At 38.5% G+C, this 21,810-nt stretch overlaps 2 protein-coding genes and 1 long non-coding RNA gene across 5 annotated transcripts; 2 read left to right on the top strand and 1 right to left on the bottom strand.

Annotated features, from left to right (window-relative positions):
• The first annotated feature begins 666 nt into the window (after nt 1-666).
• On the top strand, nt 667-2,216 carry LOC121765121 (60S ribosomal protein L32-1-like). Its single transcript, XM_042161159.1, has 4 exons — nt 667-805; nt 1,188-1,282; nt 1,630-1,811; nt 1,931-2,216. The coding sequence occupies exons 2-4, from the start codon at nt 1,193-1,195 to the stop codon at nt 2,058-2,060; spliced, it is 402 nt and encodes a 133-aa protein (XP_042017093.1). The 5' UTR covers nt 667-805; nt 1,188-1,192; the 3' UTR covers nt 2,061-2,216.
• A 1,184-nt stretch (nt 2,217-3,400) lies between these two features.
• On the top strand, nt 3,401-6,999 carry LOC121765120 (adenylylsulfatase HINT3-like). Of its 3 annotated transcripts, none has more exons than XM_042161156.1 (7): nt 3,583-4,087; nt 5,126-5,181; nt 5,304-5,361; nt 5,913-5,979; nt 6,313-6,368; nt 6,491-6,544; nt 6,616-6,999. In XM_042161156.1, the coding sequence occupies exons 1-7, from the start codon at nt 3,899-3,901 to the stop codon at nt 6,739-6,741; spliced, it is 606 nt and encodes a 201-aa protein (XP_042017090.1). In that variant the 5' UTR covers nt 3,583-3,898; the 3' UTR covers nt 6,742-6,999. The 3 variants fall into 3 exon arrangements, with proteins under 3 accessions (XP_042017091.1, XP_042017090.1, XP_042017092.1); XM_042161158.1 differs by having other exon boundaries at nt 3,903-4,067; XM_042161157.1 differs by lacking the exon at nt 5,126-5,181 and having other exon boundaries at nt 3,401-4,067; nt 5,237-5,361.
• Nucleotides 6,688-7,870, bottom strand: LOC121765122. Its single transcript, XR_006042733.1, has 2 exons — nt 7,618-7,870; nt 6,688-7,443 (listed from the first exon to the last, which is right to left on the bottom strand). It is a non-coding gene; the product is annotated as an uncharacterized LOC121765122 (long non-coding RNA).
• Between the last annotated feature and the right edge of the window lie 13,940 nt (nt 7,871-21,810).

Consider the following 21,810-nt stretch of genomic DNA (forward strand, 5'->3'; position numbering starts at 1 on the left):
ATTACAACAATCAACATCATCTTATACTTAATTATATTATTTGCAAAAAAGCATCGTTTTGTACATAATTATACAATTTCATATATTTTACTCCATTTCATCTTTTATTCCTTCTATCCCATCTTTTTTTAACATAAATATTAATTTAAAAAAAATAAAAGTATTTAATTCAGTATATATCATTTCACATCTTGTCATTATTTTGGTTGACGTCCTATAATGCTATGTAAGTAAATCATTAAACCATGTCAAACATTGAAATCTTATTTAATGGCAAAATCAAAACAAATCATTCATTTTGGTTTTAAATTGACATGCAAAATTATAATTGGACTAGAGTTTAAAAATTTACGTGAACTAGTCGAGTCTGGCCACACGTAATTCTAAATTCGTCATACTGACACGATTTTATGTTTGGGCTTATGTTGGAGGTATAACTCAATTACTACAATAATATTTTAAAATAATAATACTTTTTGTTGTATATCTCGTTCCATTTTGTTAATTTTTTTGAAGTTAAAGGGAGAAAAAGAATAAACCACACTTTTAAAATTATAACTTTTGATAAATTGGAATAGATTTAATGTAAGAATGGAGATTTAAATAAATGTGAACATTAGGTTTATATAGTCCATACACCTAGAAACGAAGTCCAACAATCGATATAGCATTTGGGCCCAATTCATTTTCCCCAATTACACCTTAGCTGTGTATACACTATAAATAACTCTAAACCCTAACCTCTCAGCGCACAGCGTCGCAACGACACCAGAGGAGGAAAACTCAGCCGCCGCGTAGCCGCTAGGTTTGCCGCCGTCCCCTATCACCTCTTGATTCTTCATGTCTGTTTGTTTATCCGTAATTTCGCTTATGCTAATTGATGATTGTTAACCTCTATCTATGCCCACTTTAGCTCAAGCCCTAATTTGTCAAGATTTAATCTGCTCGTTTTGGTAAATGTATGGATCGATTATTTTCTCCGATAGTTTTAATTTGAATTAAGTAATTCAGCAGCCGATCCATTCTGTAATTTTGTTAACTTGTTGATGGCTATTTCTTTGATTTACATTAGTCGTTACTGCTGTGCATATGGACTAGTGCTAGGCAAAGTCTATTCTGAACATTTTGGGGAATTTGCAGTTTTCGTTTTGATTGGCCTGCTTCTTATTTTAGTTATGAGTTTGCAGAAACCATGGCTGTTCCTTTGTTGGACAAGAAGGTTGTGAAGAAGCGTGTCACCAAATTTAAGAGGCACCACAGTGACAGATATGCTTGCCTCAAGGTACTCTTCTACTATCCTTTAATTTTTGTAATGAAATATTGGTAAAGGTGGAGCTACATTATTCTGTATTCTGTAGAATACTATCATGTTATTGGATTATTATCTCTGAGCTAAGGATTGAGGAAACTACCTATTAGCTGAAATAACTACTAGTATGATGTTATTGATATAGTTTCACACCTTACTTTGAGCTCAAAGATTTATTTTCTCTTTTGTGATTTAGTTAGAGTTTACTTGTGATTTCTGCTAGAATTAATTTAAGTTACTTTCATGCTCATGTTGTTTGATTTAGTCGCATACAGATGGTCCATTGTAATGCTAATTGACTTTGTTTTTTCATGCAATAGAGCAATTGGCGCAGGCCCAAGGGTATCGATTCGCGAGTGCGAAGGAAGTTTAAGGGAGTTACCCTTATGCCAAATATTGGCTATGGCTCAGACAAGAAGACCCGCCATTATCTTCCAAATGGCTTCAAAAAGTTCCTTGTCCACAACGTCAAGGAGTTGGAAATTTTAATGATGCACAACAGGTTCATATGACTTCTCTATGGCATTGCCTTTGAATGTTTTACCACTGCATCCATTCATAGTCTCGATTTCTGATGCAACTGTGAGACCTAACATACTGTTTTGATCCATATGTTGCCAGGAAATACTGTGCAGAGATAGCACACAATGTCTCCACCCGGAAAAGAAAGGAAATTGTTGAGCGTGCTGCTCAGTTGGATGTGGTGGTTACTAACAAATTGGCTAGGCTGCGCAGTCAGGAAGACGAGTAAGCTGTTGCACGGCTACTGCATATTTTCCTGTTGAAATGTTTTGCTTAGTAGAATTCAGGTTATCGAAGTAGAGCTACTAATTTTTTTTGGATTTACAAGTGATGCAAAATGTCCTGGGTGAAACTTTATTTAAGCATGCATTTATTTTTTGGATTATAATTAGTGTTCGTTTTTAAGCACCAATACTAGGCATGCACACGGTTCATAAACCGCGGGTTCCGGTTCGGAACCAACGATTCACGGTTCAAAATTTCATTGAACCTGAACCGGCCGCCAAGGTTCTAGGCAGTTCCGGTTCCTGTTCAAAAACCGGCGGTTCATGGGGTGGTTCAAAACTGCCGGTTTTCAGCCAAAATTGCCTGTTCCTGGCCGGTTCGGCGGTTCAAATTATTATTATTTTCCGTTTTAGTCTTTGTTTCAATTAGACTACAATTCACAATTTATAAGTCACTTAATGTCGTATAATAAATAATATTTGGTTTCTTATTTAAATTTTTATTTTCTTTTTGGTTTCAAAGTTCTGTGAGATTATATCATATACTACTACTACATGCTAGTGGTTGTCAAAGTATATATGCTGTAGAAAATTCATTTTCTTTTTATAATATTCATTTATATTTTTTTGTTCTAATTTAATACTGCTAATACTTAACAATTTCATCAAAAAATTTGGCATCAATAATGAATGACTTTAACTTTTCGTAGGTTTTTTATGAATTTTTGGATTAGAAATATGAATATGATTAAATTTGGCCATCTTGTACAGTTTCTATTTTCTAATAATGTGATTAAATTCTTGTAACTCAAATACTCAATGTAGTTGAGTTTACTATAGCAGCAAGATGGGCCTAAACCGAAAAGGTCCATTTAAAATTGATCGAATAATTTTAAAAAGGCCTAATTAATTCGTATTATACATTTGATTTTAGAATAAAATTTTGTTGAGTGGATTAAGTAAAGAAAAAATAAAATATAAAATGAAAAAGGTAGAAAAAAGAGAATAAGGTAAGAGAGAGCAAAGTAAGTAATAAGAAATATGTTACTTTTACTACTATTGAACGTATCAAAATGCAAAATGACTCCATTCATATGGAACGGAGAGAGTAGTATTTACAATGTTTCGATAATCAAGTTAGAATTTGTATTATTAGATAATACTCCCTCCGTTCCTAAGAGAGTAGTATTTACAATGTTTCGATAATCAAGTTAGAATTTGTATTATTAGATAATACTCCCTCCGTTCCTAAGAATAGCACTCCCTCCATTCATCCCAACTAAATTAAGTTGTATTCCTCTTTGGGATGTCTCAACTAAGTTGAGTCATTTCATTTTTTTAAAAAAAATAAAATATTAATTACTCCCTTATTAAAAAATAAAAAGTTTTTTTAAATAAAAATGTAGTCTATATTTAAGGGAAGAAATATTAATTTGTTGGATCAAAGATTAAAATCGTGATTTGGCCGTAGAAACAAACATAAAAACAAATGAGAAGGATATTACTACTAATTCGGAGAAATCTAATATTTCCCCTGAAAAAGGGCAACGAATCAAGTAATTGTGGATAAAGTATAGCCAACCACCAACTATTTCCCTCTCCGACAGCAACTCTAAATCGATTGTAACCAAAGAAAAACATTTAATATCAAAAATAAAAATACAAAATAAGATGAGAAATAGCATAGAGAAGCTCACAGTTATCAACAATATTATCTGAATCAACAAATAAACGCAAAAATAAGAGAAAAAAAATAATTTTTTTCCGAAGCTTCTCTACGCAGAAATTCATGGCGCACACAGTCTCGTAGCCAATCCTCTTCACTTCACTGTTTGCTCTCACGATGGAGGCTCGTGCGCGACGTCGTTTAGCTCTGCTTTCCTCCCACGTGAACCCACTCATAGAGACATCAGGCACGGCCTCGTTTAGCTCGCTGATAGCCTCCGCTTGCAACGGAGGGAATGAGATGAAAAAAGGAGAAGATGATTGTGTATTTTGCAGGATTGTTCACGGTGAAGCTCCTGCTTTAAAAGTAAACTTTCGTTTTTTTTAATTTCCCCTCCTTTTTAGTGGAAGTGTTTGGAATTTTGAATTTTCTGATTATTATGTTTGATTATGTGTTTTGTTCGTCGCCAAATGTTGGTGAACATTTTTAGGGACTTATATGCTTCCTTGGTTTGATTAATTGGTTGTGTGTAGCATTTTAATTTATTTTCCATTATATCAGTTTGGGTAGAAACTAGAAGTATATGTTAGGGTTATTATGTAAACGAATTTAATCAGAGGGGAATCCATTATAATATTTGTTTTAGATGAAATTGCCACATTTTCAATGAAAATTGTGGGTAAAGAGTGCGAGAGTGGTGATGTACAAGGTATTAGCTATGGACATTCTTCTAGATGATGCTAATATCATCACAAATCGCAGCTTTAGTTGGCAGGATTTTCGAGTGCATTCTAGGATGGACAATGCGGAGGTACTATAGCATTGGCCGACTATGATTGGTTCCTGCCAATCTGAAGTCTATCGAGGCGATGGAGCTGTTTTCTTGATCTGTTTTGGAAGTGAGTGAGTTGGAGATGCCTATTGGCTTGTGTTTCGAGGTTATGAGATCAGCATGTATGATGTATGTGGAGGTGGAGGTTGTGGTTATGAACTCTAAACAACGAATGCATCGTTACTGCACATTAAAGTTGCTACTTCAGGAATATTTGTAGAGGAGCTGTGTGATCTTGCCATCAATTGGATCTAAATTAGATGATTTCCAAGCTGTTTCAAGAAGAATGGATTAGAATTGGGCTTCTTGTGAAAAAGTTGCAATATAACTGTTTATTCAGTTCCAAAATCTGTATAATTTTGCTTCTGAAATGCTGTCTTGTTTTCTGATGTCGATTTGTGTTTTATAGTCTTTTTATGGATTTATTTCCTAGAACGTCTAAGTTTGTAACCTTGAAGCTGCTGAATATAATCAACTATTAAGGAAAAGAAGTGAAGATAGACTTAGTCTTTTTTGCTGTCTGCGTTCCAAAGTCTGGTTATCTGTAACTGTAACATTGTGTTTGGCTGCAGTTATACGAAGATGATGAGTGCGTGTGCATTTTGGATACATATCCTCTATGTCATGGGTAAGGTGTCATCTCCCGCAACTCCTCATATTTTTCTGGTCTCATTCTTTTGTAGGCCAGGATTGGGATTTCTTCATCTGGAATTTCCCGTTTAAGTGGAAAAATATTTACACTTTTTCTAGGCACTCTCTTATTATTCCAAAGAGTCATTATCCCTCGTTGGATGCAACTCCTCCATCGGTAAGTTTTCATATGTTGTAATACTAAATTTGCTCAATATGCAGGTCTAATTTCCACACTTCCTAAATTTCAAGTCTCCGGACAAGTATAGATAACTTTATTCGTCCGAACCTGCTCCAGTGCGAACCTATTCTGAATTCTGATTGTGGGCTTCCATTGTTGCAAGAGATTTATGACTTAAATTGCAAGTGAATTGTCAAGCCTTTTTCTTGAATGCATTAATATCATTAGTTCATGAACTATAGTATGAGTCCTCTTGCTGATTCTATTATGTGTGAAACTAATTCATCCTTCATCTTATAGTCCTTCATCTCTTCTCCAGTGTAAGTGAGCAGTTTTTAAACCCTAAAGTTCTACCAACATATTTTCATCTTTACAATGGATTTGATCTTTGTTCTTGCCTAGTTGTGCTGTTCTGTTCTCAACTCGATAGATTATAGTATTAAAAAAACTACAAGTTTTTCGGATCTCACTAAGAATGTTGCGAGTAAACATGTGTGCACACTGTCGCGTGACAGTGATTTAATTCTACTTATTGACTCACTTCACAGATTATCGGGGCCATGTGTTCGAAAGTGCCTTTGATTAGCAACGCTGTCATGAAAGTTACCGGTTGCGGTACGTTTTCTACTCTCTTTTGCTTGCTCCCCTCCCTCTTCATGTCGTTGTAGCAGTGGTGACCATTCTCATGCCATCAGCGTCTCTGCTTTTTCTTACCAACTTCTGTTTATTTGTCTGCTGCTGCTGTGTGTGTGTGTGCGTGTTTTGGCTTCTGCTACTCTATGCCGAACTTACTGTTGATTTTTTGTAAATCTGAACACATGGGGTAGTTTCTCCAATTCGACTCTTTCACGCCTTCACTTGGTACTCCAAACATAGATATCTATCGGAATTCCTTTGCTGCTTTCTTATGTTTACGAAAACTAGCTCAGAAGAATTTTAACCATACAGATTCATTCAACTTGCTGGTCAACAACGGTGCAGCTGCTGGCCAAGTTATATATCATGTAAGCTCTAATCCCTTTCTCGAGCACACACTCCCATCCGCTGTCGAAGAAGATCTACCCCTCGTATTTAGATCAGAATTTACCGATGCTTGTAGTAATTTTCTGCTGCATGTTAAGTTCAGACCCACATCCACATAATACCTCGTAAAGCAAACGACTGCTTGTGGACTTCTGAGGTACCCTCTCCCTCTCTCTCTCAATATCTCTTTTGAGTTGGATTGATGATGAAGAGGAAACGCTCTTGCAGTCCATACGGAGGTGCCCGATGGACCAAGAAGTCTCACAGCTTGCAGACCGCATTCGTGAAAGCTTGATGTTCGTGAGCAGGTATGAAGATAGCAAAGGTCAAGGATCGAGTCTTGTTGTGAATTAGGTGCTCGTCGTCTCTCTGTACAATATGTGCGTTGTTTTGCTTTGAGCTCTATGCCATCGCGAGACAGACGAGGTGTGGATATCGTGAAACGAACTGCATCAATGGTTGTATTCTTATATAGTGTCATTTGTTGCTATGGCTGATCACAGAACTCTCCTCCATGTTTTGTACCATAAAAAACACTGTGCTCTACTTCAGTCGTTTTGATTTCTTTTGCAATTTCTTTAAAAAATACATTTTCAAAAACAATTAAGGTAAGTCTTGTGTCACACGTCCAATTGATCGAAATTACGCTCTGGGTACACTAGCAATGTGATATATTATGAACTTAAACATGAGCACAATTGAATGAGCCTTGTGAATAAATGAGAAAGATACTACTATTACTCATTTAGTCACATCGTTAGGCAATAACTTAACATAAAAAATGGAGTTATTATCAATTTTGGATTTGACACATATTAGTACTATATGTCTCAGGTTACTCGCACTTTTTATTTTCTTTAGTTAAAAAATTTACCAATTTGAGATTGATTTTTTTAATGTAACTAAATTAGTATTTTAAGTGTGTGAGAAATCATTTAATAAGTAAATACTTACCGGGCTGTTGTTCTCGCCGAGGCTACGGGTTATTCCTTGCACTGCGGTAATTTAGATTATGGGTTGTGCACTACAGATCTCTTCAAGGCAGCCGACTTGAATCTGCTTCACATTATAAAAAATGGAAGATGTGAGAGGGGGGAAATAGATGGAGTAATTGAATCCTTGGACATCTGACGCCGAGCGATGTAAACTCAACCAGCGGTGTTGAGCCAGATACAAAATCGGAACAGCAAGTCAACAGATCCACCAAGAAAATACAAAACCTAATCTTACCGTTTTATGCTATTGCTCATTCTTCCTCTTCGATTTCTTCGTGCACCTCAAAAATCGTCTGGTTTGTAGGGTTCCGGTTTTGGGTATTGAGGTTGGTAAAGAAGGAGTAAATGATGTTGACGATCTGAAAATAGAAGAATGATTGAAGGGGGCAAAATTCCAAAAAGGGACGTTATGGCAAAATGTATCCGCCATTTGGACCCTGAAAAAAAAAAGTTTCCAGCCATGGTAAAGACGCGAGAAGCTCTCGCGTCTTTTAACTAAACACGCGTGAAGCTCTCGCGTGTTTTAAAAGTGTAGACGCATCAGCCTAATGCATGTTTAAAGTAAAACACGCATATTCCTCTCGCGTGTATTAAAGAAGAGACGCGTCTTCCTCTCGCGTGTTTAAAGCAAACACGCGACAAGCTCTCGCGTGTCTCCCTTGCTTCACAAAATCCGTCCAGAAGACAGAACATACCACAAAACGCGAAGAAGCAGCGAAAATCGGCGAAAATTCTTCCCAACCAGCGAAATTCGAAGCCTAATCCGATATTTAGCTCTCCCATTCCAATTTGAAGTGTTGTTAGGTAACTTTCAACCCTTATTTTCGATTTTTATTGGTTGGGTATAATAGTTAGGGTTCATGGGGTAGGAAGTATTTTGTTGAATTTGGTTGAATTTGGTGTTGAATGATTCAATTTGGTTGATTTTATCTTGAAATTGGTTGTATTTGATGTTGAATTATTCAATTTGGTTGATGTTTTGTTGAAGTGTTGAATATGGTTGAATAAGGTGTTGCTTTGTTGAATTTGGTGTTATTTTGTTGCATTTGGTGTTAATTTGGTGAATGTGATTGATATTTTGTTGAATTATTGAATTTGGTTTTGAATTATTGAATTTGGTTGAATTATTGTTGAATTATTGAATATGGTGTTAATTTGTTGAATTTGGTGTTGATTTGTTGAATGTGGTTGATATTATTGTTTTGAATTATTGAATTTGGTTATGAATTATTGAGCATGATTGAATTTGGTGTTAGTTTGTTGAATGTGATGTTAATTTGTTGAATTTGGTTGAATTTATTAAGTGAAGTTTTTTTTAGAAAATTTGGTTTATAATTAAACATGTTAAATTTTGATTATATTAGGATGTCGCGATATGGACCAGAAGATCCTTCTGTTTTGCATTATCAGCACAGTCATATATCACGCAAGGCGTGGGCAGACCAGGAAACAACCTCTTTCAATATTCGGCGCTTTGAGGGACATTTCTGGGAAATCGATAATCATCACAGACGCGTGATTGATTATGTTTGTAGATTTGGTTTAGGTGGAGTTCTTTTATGTGGTAAGGCTCTGGATGTAGATCATGCGCTGATCACAGCTTTGGTTGAGCGTTGGAGGCCAGAGACACATACATTCCATCTTCCCGTAGGGGAAACTACCATTACATTACAAGACGTTCAAGTATTATGGGCTTTACGTGTATATGGAGTACCCTTCACAGGAAATGGGTTTTGTGAAACTGGGTGGAGGGGTTTATGTGAAGAGCTCTTGGGCTTCTATCCCCTTCAAAGCGAGATGAAGGAAAACGGTATCTTGGCATCCGCGCTAATACATAGGATGACGATTGAACCGTTAGGAGATGGTCTCGAAGACGAAGCCTACATTCAACGGGCACGTATGATTGTGCTTGTGCTATTGGGAGGGTTGATCTTACCCGACGGCTCAGGGTGTAAGATACCTCTCATGTGGTTGACCCAACTTTGAGATGTAGAGGCTGCCTCTATGATTAGTTGGGCGAGTGCTGCACTTGCTACATTATACCATAATCTTTGTGAGGCGTCTATGGGCAAAAGGACAGACATTGGAGGTCCGACAGTGCTCCTACAGCTTTGGGTGTGGGAGAGAATGCCCACATTGAGACCGAATTTTGTAGCGGCACGTATACATACAACCAACACTCCATATTAAATTGATAACTTTTGTTATTATAGGTGGACTAGCTCCTATATGATAAACAGAGCCCCCAAACATTCTGTTCGACATTATCGTGAACAGTTGTCATTACTCCAAAATAGCCAGATAAAATGAATAATGTTTGATATATATTTGGGTAATTTTAATGTAAACTTGTTATTGTAGTTTATTTGGATGCCCTACGTGGACCGTCAATTGCCAGACTCCTGCCTCGAGATGAACAACAATTGGAGATCTGTGACGTACATAGTTTGTTGGGCTATTGTCGAAGCACATGAGCCTGAGCGCGTGGTTAGACAATTTGGAGGCACACCGTTCATCCCGGAATTGCGTGATTGGGGTTTCAATGAAACTCACTTCAAAACCAATCGTCGTGGAAAGGCTAAGACGAACTGGGTTGTGCAGAACAAGGCCTACATCCAACATTGGGAGAGAAGGTCGGAGTTCGTTACTGATCATTACATGGAGCCTCTTGCAGACCACGTGCAGGTGATGAGAACTCGACAATACATGGAGTGGTATTTTAAAATTACCATTGCATATATCACGCAGCCGGGTAGGCTTCCAGAAGTAGGGATGAACACTGTTGCATCATCATCTACACTCCAAGTAAGTATTGTATTTTTATAGATGTTGTTTCATTTTAAAAGTATATATGTTATTAAATATGCACGTTTTATTTGTTACAGGCGGAGACATTGGCACGTGTATTTCATATGTTGTGCGGTTTTGACCAGCAGACGCCGTAGGATTGTTGCATGAGATTAACAGTCTTGCTCTTAACTGCCTCACCGAGTGCGGTGAGAGTGAACGCACGGTCATACCTTCCACACAGCGCACTGATGTGGATATGTCCCGGGGGTTTATCCGAAGAGCTCGCGGTATTGGTCAGAGAGGTATCCGAACAGGCGGGCATGGTTATTCACGGCATTTCAGAATGTCCCAAGACATGCCAGGGTCATCACAAGCAGCAAATGAAGAAAATATTAATTCAGATGACAACATAGATTTGGATACATTCATCGACAATTTTGCTGGTGAGCCCGAAATGCAAAATCCACCGGCACCAGATCCCTCTAGTTGGTTTCCTACTTGGTCAGACGCGCCACAGTCTAGTTGGGTGACTCCATTAGATAGAGTTGGGCTACCATGGAATCCTACTACACAGGATTCATTCTTTTCGGATGTCCATATCGTGCACTCTCCGACAGATGATGATGATGATGCTGCTGATGATGATGATGCTGCTGATGATGATGATGGTACTGATGATGATGCTGCTGATGTTGCTCCTAGGAGTAGTGCCTACATAGAGCGCCCCACGAGGAGAGAGCATATTGACCCTCCTAGGAGTAGTGTTCAACTTGAACGGCCTAGTAGCAGTTCATCGACGAAATTCATCGTGTGCCATAGTCCACTGCGATCTGTCTATGGTGGTTTCGAGGTACCTCAGAGCTTCTGGACTCACCTTTTCTAATTCACGCCTTGCAGTCCAATATCTCCGCTCCTCAATTACTTCACCCATTTTCCATACCCATTTCTTCACTCGGGGCCTTTGTGTCTTTGTAACACATTCGATCTAACGTGAATTAAACAGAATCGATGATAACCAACTGGTGATTCTTTCCACACATCAGCCTTCAAGGCATTTATAATGCCTTGATGTCTGTCACTTATTATGCACACTTCCTGGTCATGCTTTATAATATGCACTCTCACAAGATTCAAAAACCAACTCCAACTCTCGTTTGTTTCTTCCTCAACAATAGCAAAAGCAACAGGCAAACAATTCTTATTTGCATCGTAACCTACTGCAGCAAGTAATTTACCTTTCAATCTTCCACGCAGGTGAGTCCCATCAACTGATAAGACCGGCTTTGCTACCTGGAACGCCTCTATTGCTGGCCCAAATGCCCAAAATACGTAGCGGAACACCTTTGTATTACCTTGACTCAATACAGGGTCATGCAACCACTCAATGATTGTCCCCGGATTTTGAGTTTGCAACTCAGTCAGGTAGCTGGGGAGTTGTCTGAAGGATCCCTCCCACCCACCATATACAAGCTCAATAGCTTTTCTGCGAGCGTACCATGCTTTCTTGTAGCTGATTTTCACGTGAAATTTATCTTTGATATATGTAAGCACTGCAGAAGGCTTGAATTCAGCATCGTTTTCAATTTGACTTCGAATACAGAGAGCAATCATGGATGATGTAAGATTAACATGTTCACTTGGATCGTGATCTCCCATACAGCAATGACGATCAACCCATGAGTTGATCGACCAGCTACCATCACGTTTCTTAAATGTTGCTTTAACCTCTAATTACATGGGTAGTGTTGCCCAAGGTCCCTGCCTCTTCTTTTCGGACCAAATGGGTCCCTACATACTGCATGACATCTTCTTGAATGACTATCCATAACCTCATACATCCGACCTGTTCCCACATGCCATAATGTGATAGCAGTTTTCAACTGCAATTTGCTATCAAATTTTGTTCCCACATCTATATGTCTCGGATTATCCTCATCCCAATACCACATATCTTCGTCAACCAATCCATGGTCTTCTAAAAAGTAACATCGGCTGCCTTCACATGGTAATGATCGAAAAAATGGTAACCCTTCAGGCACATAGTCGGGAATAGATTGCTCCCCACGAACAGATGGTTGTACATAATTCTCAACCATCATATCAAGTGACTCGTCGTCTGTAGGATCTTCACATGATTCTGCACTATAATCAAGATCACTTGGTTGAGAACCATCACAATCAGAGCCATCTGCACCATCAACATTATCTGCACCATCACAATTATCAGAACCATCTGCACCATCACCATTATCAGAACCATCTGAACCATCACAATTATCAGAATCATCTGAACCATCACAATTATCAGAACCATCTGAACCATCACATGTCATATTTGGTACATCTAGTGGTTCATCAACCTCCCTCCCAGATGTGTTGAATTCAAAGCTATGATATTCATCATCCCTCCTAGATGTCCCGACATCAAAACTAGGATAACCATCTCTCCTAGACGTTCCAACATCATGATGAGTGATAGGTGGTTCAAATTGCAACACAGTGGTAACCGGAGTATATTCAATAAAAAGTTCAATTTGACGTGGATTTTCAGCAAACATATACTCCAACAAATTAGCATCCACTGGTGTAGCTATATAATTCACCACTCCACTAAAAACCACATGATGCCTCCATGTTAAATCAATCGTATGTGCATCCAACTCAATTCCAATTTTTTCACATATCATTGAAACAAGCTGATAATAAAATATCTTTTCATTCAATATAATAAATGATTTTGCACGAGGGGGATCATAAGCAACACCCAAACCTGGGAGCTGAATAATTTTCCCATCCCAATATAAACTAACAAACACCATTAAACCTGCAAAATAAGTACGACATAACATCATATACTATAAATTCAACATACTTAAATAAATATTGAACAAAATTAAAACCGAAAATCAATACCAAGTTCAATGCCATAAACCCTAAATCTATACCTAACTAACATATAGCAGTGATAATTGAAATTAATAGTCAAAAATTACCTAACACCACTTCAAATAGGAATTAGAGCATCAAAATATCGGATTCACTTCGATTTTCGCTGGCTAGAGACGTTAGCCGTCGCTGAGAGTGAGAGAATGAGCGAGCTGGAACTGAAGTCGCGAGTGGAAAGTGAGGTCTCTGCCGTCTGGGCTGGAATTTGTGTACAACGAAACACGCGAGAGCGTGCTGCGTGTTTATCTAAACACGCGATTTCCTGATGCGTGTTACGTATACACGCGATAGCCTGATGCGTGTTTAATTAAACACGCGAGAGCTTCACGCGTGTTTAGTTAAAAGACGCGAGAGCTTCTCACGTCTTTACCATGGCTGGAAACTTTTTTTTTCAGGGTCCAAATGGCGGATACATTTTGCCATAACGTCCCTTCTTGGAATTTTGCCGATTGAAGGGCACTTTGGAAGAAAATGTGTTATTGGATGCTTTTTTCGAAGCAAGATAACTCTATCGTAGCTTCAATATGTAGATATGAAGAAACTCCAATCTAATTGAACAGTGCGGGCTGAGGGGTTAAACACGGGCTTCGCTTGGACACCAATTTGACAACTAAACGTCAGTTTCACATAGTTTCAAATCCTTATATTTGTGAAAGATAGTAACCAAACAACTCCTTATTCTAACTAAAGATGAAATTTCTGTTAATTAATAAAGATGATTTGAATTTACTCCATAATTCCTAAATTAGAGAAGTTTCCTACTAATAAAATAATAATACTACTAGTTGAAGATGTATTTCCACGTCAACTTATAAAGTCCTGCTATGGTCAACCGTGATACAAAAATGACCTTATCCAATATAGCGCAGCTGCTCGTATTAACAATTATTTTTTCAATCATCCATCAAATTTGAATAATGCCACGTCAAATTCATATTTAAAGATCCATATAAATGTGAAGATGAATATTGTCACGACCGCCCTTTAGGGTTAATAAATACGGGCGATCGTGATTAAAAGAATTTAATAAATAGACGAAGAGAACTAGGGTTTTAATAAAGAGTTTGACCAATAATTAATATTTAACAACAAAGGGCCAAGAGGTCGACGTTATCCAAATAATTAGGTTCAACGCTAATAGAATGGTGAGTAAAGACAATGTCTCAGCGGAAGCGTTCAAGAGAAAGAGTGACGTCATGTGTGGAGACACAACGACACTCGTAGTTCACAACTAACCAACCATGCTTCAATTTTAAATTGCTCAACACCACCAACTGCTCGTCGCCGCTCAACCTGCACATAGGGAAAACACATGCAGGGCTGAGTACTTAATATACTCAGTGGGCTTATGCCGAAAACATTTGATGAAAGTTATGTCATCCATACCATAGTGAACTCGAGTTTTACATTTAGAAAAGAAATATCATCGAGTATCACAAACAATTTCATAGACTGGCCAGTCAAAACAATCTCCCCACTTTCTCATCAATCATTCAATCACATCCTCTTTCCATCATTTAATCACATCCTCTTTCCATGGTGCGACGAAAGTGTGGCCACACTATTCGCCCACGAGACCGGCCGACTAGCAAGGACGGCTCACGATCTCACCTGTGTACACTAGCCTGATAGGGTTTGCGGCCCTACTCAGACCCGAATTCGTTTAACATAGCCCTATAGCCTAATGGAGCGAACTCACAAACTAGGCATCAGGCAACAATCTCAACATAGCCCTATAGCCTAATGGAGCGAACTCACAAACTAGGCATCAGGCAACAATCTCATCATCAAAACAAACATGGCATGACATAACAATTTAAACCACCCTTATTCCACCATAATCATAGTTTTGAAAACGTAAAAGAGTTTAGTAAAAGAAAGCCCACCTCGAGTGCTTAATTTGAAATTACGTTCTTTCCTTTGCGATCACGATTCCCTTGCGATGATTCACCTTTAACAATTTATATAATAGATAAATCAACACATTGTTTCAAACAAATAACTAAAAATGCATGCATCCCAAGCAAGCCTTTTATCTCGATTTATCTCGGTTTTCGATTGTTCGACGGCCGCTTACGCTCCCAATTTCCACCGTTGGCTCCTCGTATTTTCTTAATGATATCGAAATAAAATCCCCAAAATTATAAAAGGTGTAATTAATTATCGCAACAACTTTTCCTCGAACTATATTTATTTCGGACTTAGGATATAATTATTCATTCGTTGAAATATTCTGAAATTAATTAAATAATTTCCCACATTTAATTTAATTATCAATTCAAGGATATATTTAAAAAGTTCGCCCCAATTAATTATCGGCCGAAAATTTAATTATTTCATCACCTTATATCTCCAATTTAATTAAGATGCCCCAAACAAAAATAAAAGAGGGCCAAACTTTAAATAAATCCTCCCATTTAATTTTATTAAGCCCAATTCTTTAAATAAAGCAAAGGCCCAATTTTGTTAAATCAAGGCCCAAAACATTTTAAATCTCACACCCCATCTTCCTCATCTCACACTCTCTCTCTCCTCTCACCCTCTTCTTTCTTCTTCTCTCGACGAAATCGGGAGTTCTAACATCTCCGTCGCCGTCGCCTTCCACCGTCGCCGGCCGCTGCTCAACGGAATCGCATCGCCGCTGCGAGAAGCTGCGATGCCAGCCCCAGCTTCGCCTCCGCCGTCGTCGCTGCTCCAGCCGCCCCAGCTCGCCGCCGCTGTTGTCGGCCGACACTGCGCCTGCTCCGGCAGCCTCCGAAACAACATCGCGCAGCCCCGAAACTAACCCGATTTACTCCGAAAGGTAAGTTCTTATTCCCAAAAAAAACGTTTCTTTCGTTCTTAATTTGTTTACTTCGGTTATCCGATCAAAGATGGATTATCTGTAATTGAATACTAGTTGGGGAGATGCTAATTGTATGGTATGGTTGTATAACTTAACATTTAATTTTTACTATCAACAAACTATTAATAATCTGATCAGCATATATATATAACAACCAAAATCCGTATGTAGTCAGTTAATACAGCAGAGCTCAATTGTTGATGGGATTATGTGGGGAGTGAGGTAAGATGATGTGTTGGGGGCAGTATGCGATAATTTATGCTCTAAGATTGAGTAAGAATTTTACCTCTGTGAAATTAACTTGGTGGTGGAGTTCACAAGGTTGAAAAGGGAGGTTCTTGAGGCTGGAGGATTTTGATTACTGCCGGAAACAACAATTTGATGTTAGATTCTGAAGCAGGAGAAACTTTAGATACAAACGATAGAACGTTGTTTACCTTGGATAGAAGTTGAAGAAGATAGATTGCTGCAGAGGACGTTTGGTGAGAAGGAGTGGGTTTGTGGAGTATTTAATCTAGAGGGGGTGGTTAAAAGATATGGGAGAGATTTTAGGGGAGAGAGATGGCGTTTTCAACGTGGTTTAAGGGAGAAGACTCGAATTTGTCTTTTTTTTTTTCTTATTTTTGAATTAATTTGCATTTTATCTGGTATTTGTTTGCAGATTACAGAGGAAGAATATCTTTTCACGGAGGAGGAAAATCTGCTCAAAATCTTTAATTAAATTTGACTTGGTGACCAAGTCAATAGGAAGAGAATCTGTTTTGATCTAATTCACGGTTTTTGTTGTATTTTCTTTTAAATTGTGCAGTCCATAATTTATTTATCACGGACTGCACCTTTATATTATTTATTTGATTTATCGGATCCAACACGGAATTAAGTCCAATAAATATTCCTCACGGACAGGAATTATTTAAATTCATACAGTCATTATTTCACAGTATCTAGTCCAATAATAATTAATTCACCATCAAATAATTCACGGATTTCGCAAAATTTAATATCATTAAAACAAGTAATTTAGGGTTCACAAATTAGGTTTAGAAAAACGGGGCGTTACATCCTACCAGCCTTAGCAGAAATTTCGTCCCGAAATTTGTTACCCTCCAAATAAAGAGTTTTAGATACAATTCCGTCATTTTATCCTCATTTTCCCACGTGGCTTCTTCATGCCCATTATTTTCCCATAGTACTTTCACACGCAACAGGTTTATTGCTCACAATTTGGATCTTTCGGTCCAAAATAGATTGGGGTCTTTCTTCGTAGCTCAAATCTGGATTTAAGCGATTTCCTCAAAACGGATCACGTGCTTCGGGTAGAACGCGTATTTTCGTAACTGCGACATATGAAAAACGTTGTGAACATTTCCAAGGTTTGGTGGTAACGCCAAACGGTATGCAACGGGGCCCACTCTTTCAGGAATTTCATAAGGCCCAATAAATCGCGGCTTCAGTTTGCCCTTGACGCCGAATCGTGTTATCCCTTTTGACGGGGATACTTTCAGGAAAACTTTGTCGCTAGGTTGGAATTGTAAATCAGTTCGTCGAACGTCCGCGTATGATTTTTGTCTGTCTTGAGCTTCTTTTATCCTTTCACGAATTCGCCGCGCGATTCCCACCATTTCTTCAACTGCATCGGGTCCAAGTATTCTTCTCTCGCCAACTTCGTCCTAGTAGAGCAGCGATCTGCACTTCCTTCCGTATAATGCCTCGTACGACGCCATGTTTAACGTTGCCTGGAAGCTATTGTTATAGGCGAACTCGATCAGTGGTAGTGCTGCCTCCCAACTTCCTCCTCGGTCGAGTACCACGGCTCTCAGCATATCTTCGAGAGTTTGGATCGTTCTTTCGGGCTGTCCATCGGTTTGTGGGTGGAAAGCTGTGCTGAAGTTCAATTTGGTTCCAAGCTCCTTTTGTAGACTTATCCAAAATCTTGAGGTGAATTTCGGGTCACGGTCGGATGTGATAGTCCCTGGGACTCCATGCAATCGAACTATCTCCCTTATGTAAATTTGAGCTAGTTTATTGGACCCATAGATGATGAGAATCGGTATGAAATGCGCACTCTTGGTAAGTCGATCTATAACTATCCAAATGGCAGTGTTCCCTCTTAGAGTCCTTGGCAAACCTATCACGAAATCCATGGCGATGTGCTCCCATTTCCACTCTGGAATCTCTAGTGGTTGTAACTTCCCACACGGTCGTTGATGTAGAATCTTCACTTGCTGGCAGACTAAACATCTCTCGAAAAATGATGCTATGTCTCTCCTCATACCATTCCACCAAAAGGAATTCTTCAGATCTTGATACATTTTCGTACTTCTTAGGTGGGCGGTGTAAGGAGTCATGAAACTTCACTCATAACCTCATTTTTTAGTTCCTCGTTATCCGGCATGCATAGTCTTCCTTCAAAAGTAAGGGCATTATCACATTCTTCACTAAAATTCACAGATTGGCCGGCTCGCACTTCTACATGAATTTCCCTAATTATCACATCCATCCGTTGTGTTTCAATAATTCTCAACCTTAGATCAGATTCAACAGCTAAGGTGGCGCTTCGCGCTTCTACTGTTTCAGGTGCTCTCACCACTTCCAAACGCATCTTGCTAAACTCGTGTATCAGGCTTTCTTCTCTAGTGAGAAAAGTAGCCAGTTGGGAATGGTCCTTCCGGCTCAAAGTATCTGCCCACTACATCTATTTTCCAGGGTGGTAGTTGATGCCACGATCGTTATCCTTCACCACTTCGAGCCACCTTCGTTGCCGCATGTTCAAATCTTTCTGCTCGAAGAAATACTTCCGATTTTGTGATCCGTAAAGATCTCACTTCGAACTCCGTAGAGATTATGTCTCCAAATCTTTAAGGCGTGTACTACCGCTGCTAACTCCAAGTCGTGGGTTGGATAGTTCAACTCGTATGGCCTCAATTGTCGTGATGCATAAGCAATCACTTTGTTGTTCTGCATCAACACATTCAAGTCCCACCTTCGAAGCGCATGTGTATACCACGTAGTTCACTCCAGGTTCTGGCACAGCTAGAATCGGTGCACTAGTTAGCTTTTCCTTCAATAGTCGAAAACTTGCCCCACAGTCTGGGGTCCAATTGACTTTTACCCCGTTCTTTAGTTGTTGAGTCATTGGCCTTGCTATCTTAAAAATCCCTCGATGAATCTCCTATAATATTCCGCCAGTCCTAGGAAACTCCGAATTTCGTTAGGTGTGGTTGGTGTTTTCCATTTCTGTACAACTTTCACCTTTACGGGGTCTACTCGAATTCCATCTGTGCTCACTATGTGCCCAAAGAAATTCACTTCTTTGAGCCAAAACTCATACGTATTGAACTTGGCGAAGAGTTTCTCGGCCTCCAACGTATCTAAGGCAGTCCTCAAATGTTCTTCATGTTCCTCTTTGTTCTTTGAGTAGATAAGGACATCGTTTATGAAGAGTAAGACGAACTTGTCCAAGTATGGATGAAACACACGATTCGTAAGGTCCATATATACAGCCGGGACATTTGTTAATCCGAAATGCATCACTATAAACTCATAATGACCATATCTAGTTCGGAAAGCCGTCTTGGATACATCTTGTCGGACTCCATTTGATGGTATTCAGATGTCAATTCCGTTTTCACAAAGACACAAACTCCTCGAAGCTGATCAAACGCATCATCTATTCCCGTTAGTGGAAACATGTTCTAAAGTGTCATCTCGTTCTTCCCTCAAAATTTATGCACACACTCAGCGTTCCGCCATTCTTCAAAAATAGCATTGGTGCACCCCGAGGTGGTACACTGAATTTGATGAAACCCAGGTTTTACAGTTCTTGCAGTTGCATCTTTAGTTCTTCCAACTCCTTAGTCATCATTTTGTATGTTGTCCTAGATATTTAGGGTTTATCATGGCTCCAGTCAATTGTAATATACGACTGTCTATCTGTCAGGAAAGGTAATCCAACATGACTTTTCTTAACGGTCCTAATCTCCTGTGTATAATAGAGCCAAACTTATTTCGCCATTTTCACTTTCGGTCTACTTCATCAAGATGTGAACATATCACTGAAAACTTCTTCCAACATTCCCTCCATTTTCTTCCTATGCGAAAAATTCTTACAATAATGTTCCTAATTCTCTACTTTGGTTGAGGAGGTGGTGGGGATACCACACGTTCTTTCTTTCGATTCCTTTCCTACTCGACATATCTTGACTCGAATGTTTCTCTCTTTGTTGATGGTGTCACCTTGTTAACATACTCTTATTTTCTCGGCAAATGTCGTATTTTAAATACTCCATTCCTCGTTGCTCACTTAGTTTTATTCATCATCCTCGTATCGATCGATCAACTATTTTCACCTTAGATCTCTATACCGTACAAGACGATCAGGCCCATGTGCCTAAAATTTTTCTTAACATTTTTTTTTCCTCTCATTATCTATGTACATAACACGACATTCAATTTCTAGCTCGTTACAAGCAGTTCGTAAATGCGAAATATTCCTCGTCCCATTCTATTGGTCATGTCTACACTTCTGGTTGGTATATCATTTCAGTGCGTGCCGATCTATAAAACTTATTTCCCATGCATATCTTAAAAAAAATCAAGCTTTTGCCTTTCCCAACAATGTTGCATCAAGAACTCCGAATATGTATCAAGAACTCAAAATTTAATCAAACAGTCTTAACTTGGATATGGACTGATTTCAAATTATAACAACTCTGCTAAAACTTCTTTAAATTGGAAGAGTTTACAAAATCACTCAAGGAAACAAGAATTACAATTTCAGCTCTTTTCCTTTGAATCTCCACGCTAACTCACAACAATTGGTTTGGATTATCCCAACAAAGTTTGAAAGAACATAAGATAGGTCATGAAAATAGGATGAGACTGAAATAGATATCAATTCCCGTAGTAGGCTACCAAAAAGGTAATTCAGTTGTCCGATCAATTTTGAAAGGTCCATACGGCAATGGATAATGTCCCAAACATGTCATGGCCAGAAATGATCAGTTGCATGAGGATTTAGAAAGGTAGGCAGTTTCCATGAAGCAACAGTAATCATGGTTCAACGAAGATTAAAATATGGAATAACGATATCACATCAATGGATTCACAGGTTTGCAACCAACGTGAAGTGAACATTTTAGGAAAATCAGCTTTATCAAACACGTTAAGGAAAAATAGAACACGATAGCCTTAACTTGGTGTTGCAGAAAGAAAAATCATTGCGCATGAAACAATATGTGTAGTGAAACTGAGCTAAAAAGAATTTCACTTCTGCACGAAAGAATTTGCCGCATGCATAGTTACGAAATAAAAAGGTGTACAAAAGTTCCAAGAAGAATATTCCGCCCTTTGAAGATACATATATGGGAGATATAATCATACTGAAGGTCGTAACTGCAAACAACTTTAAGAGTGAAGTTCAATGACAGAAGCTCATAAGGTCAAAATATTGTCCTTACGAAAGATGAATCAAAGAAGACTACTAATCAAGATGTCAAAGTTACAAAGGCAAGCCCAAATTTTCAAGAACTAGAAATAAGTCATGACTCGATATAGGGGAAAAAAACAATGGGCATTACTCGCAAAGCATGAGTCAACCAAGGTGTTTATATAGACAAGGGTTCAGATTATTCAATATATATCAAAAAGAGTTTAGAATCCAAGTAAGTACTGTTGATTTAAAATCATTCATTCTAGCTACGAAGGTCGCATTCCGTAGTCCATTTTCGCGAGCCTGCACATGGTAACATCGTTCTAAGAAACCTTGGACTCCAAGTTGAGATTCATCGTGTCGTTACAACTAATATCAGTAGTCGAAAGCCATATCTTCATAATATTCTTTGCACG

Source organism: Salvia splendens, chromosome 14 (genome assembly GCF_004379255.2).
Source record: "Salvia splendens isolate huo1 chromosome 14, SspV2, whole genome shotgun sequence".
Taxonomy (NCBI): Eukaryota; Viridiplantae; Streptophyta; class Magnoliopsida; order Lamiales; family Lamiaceae; genus Salvia; species Salvia splendens.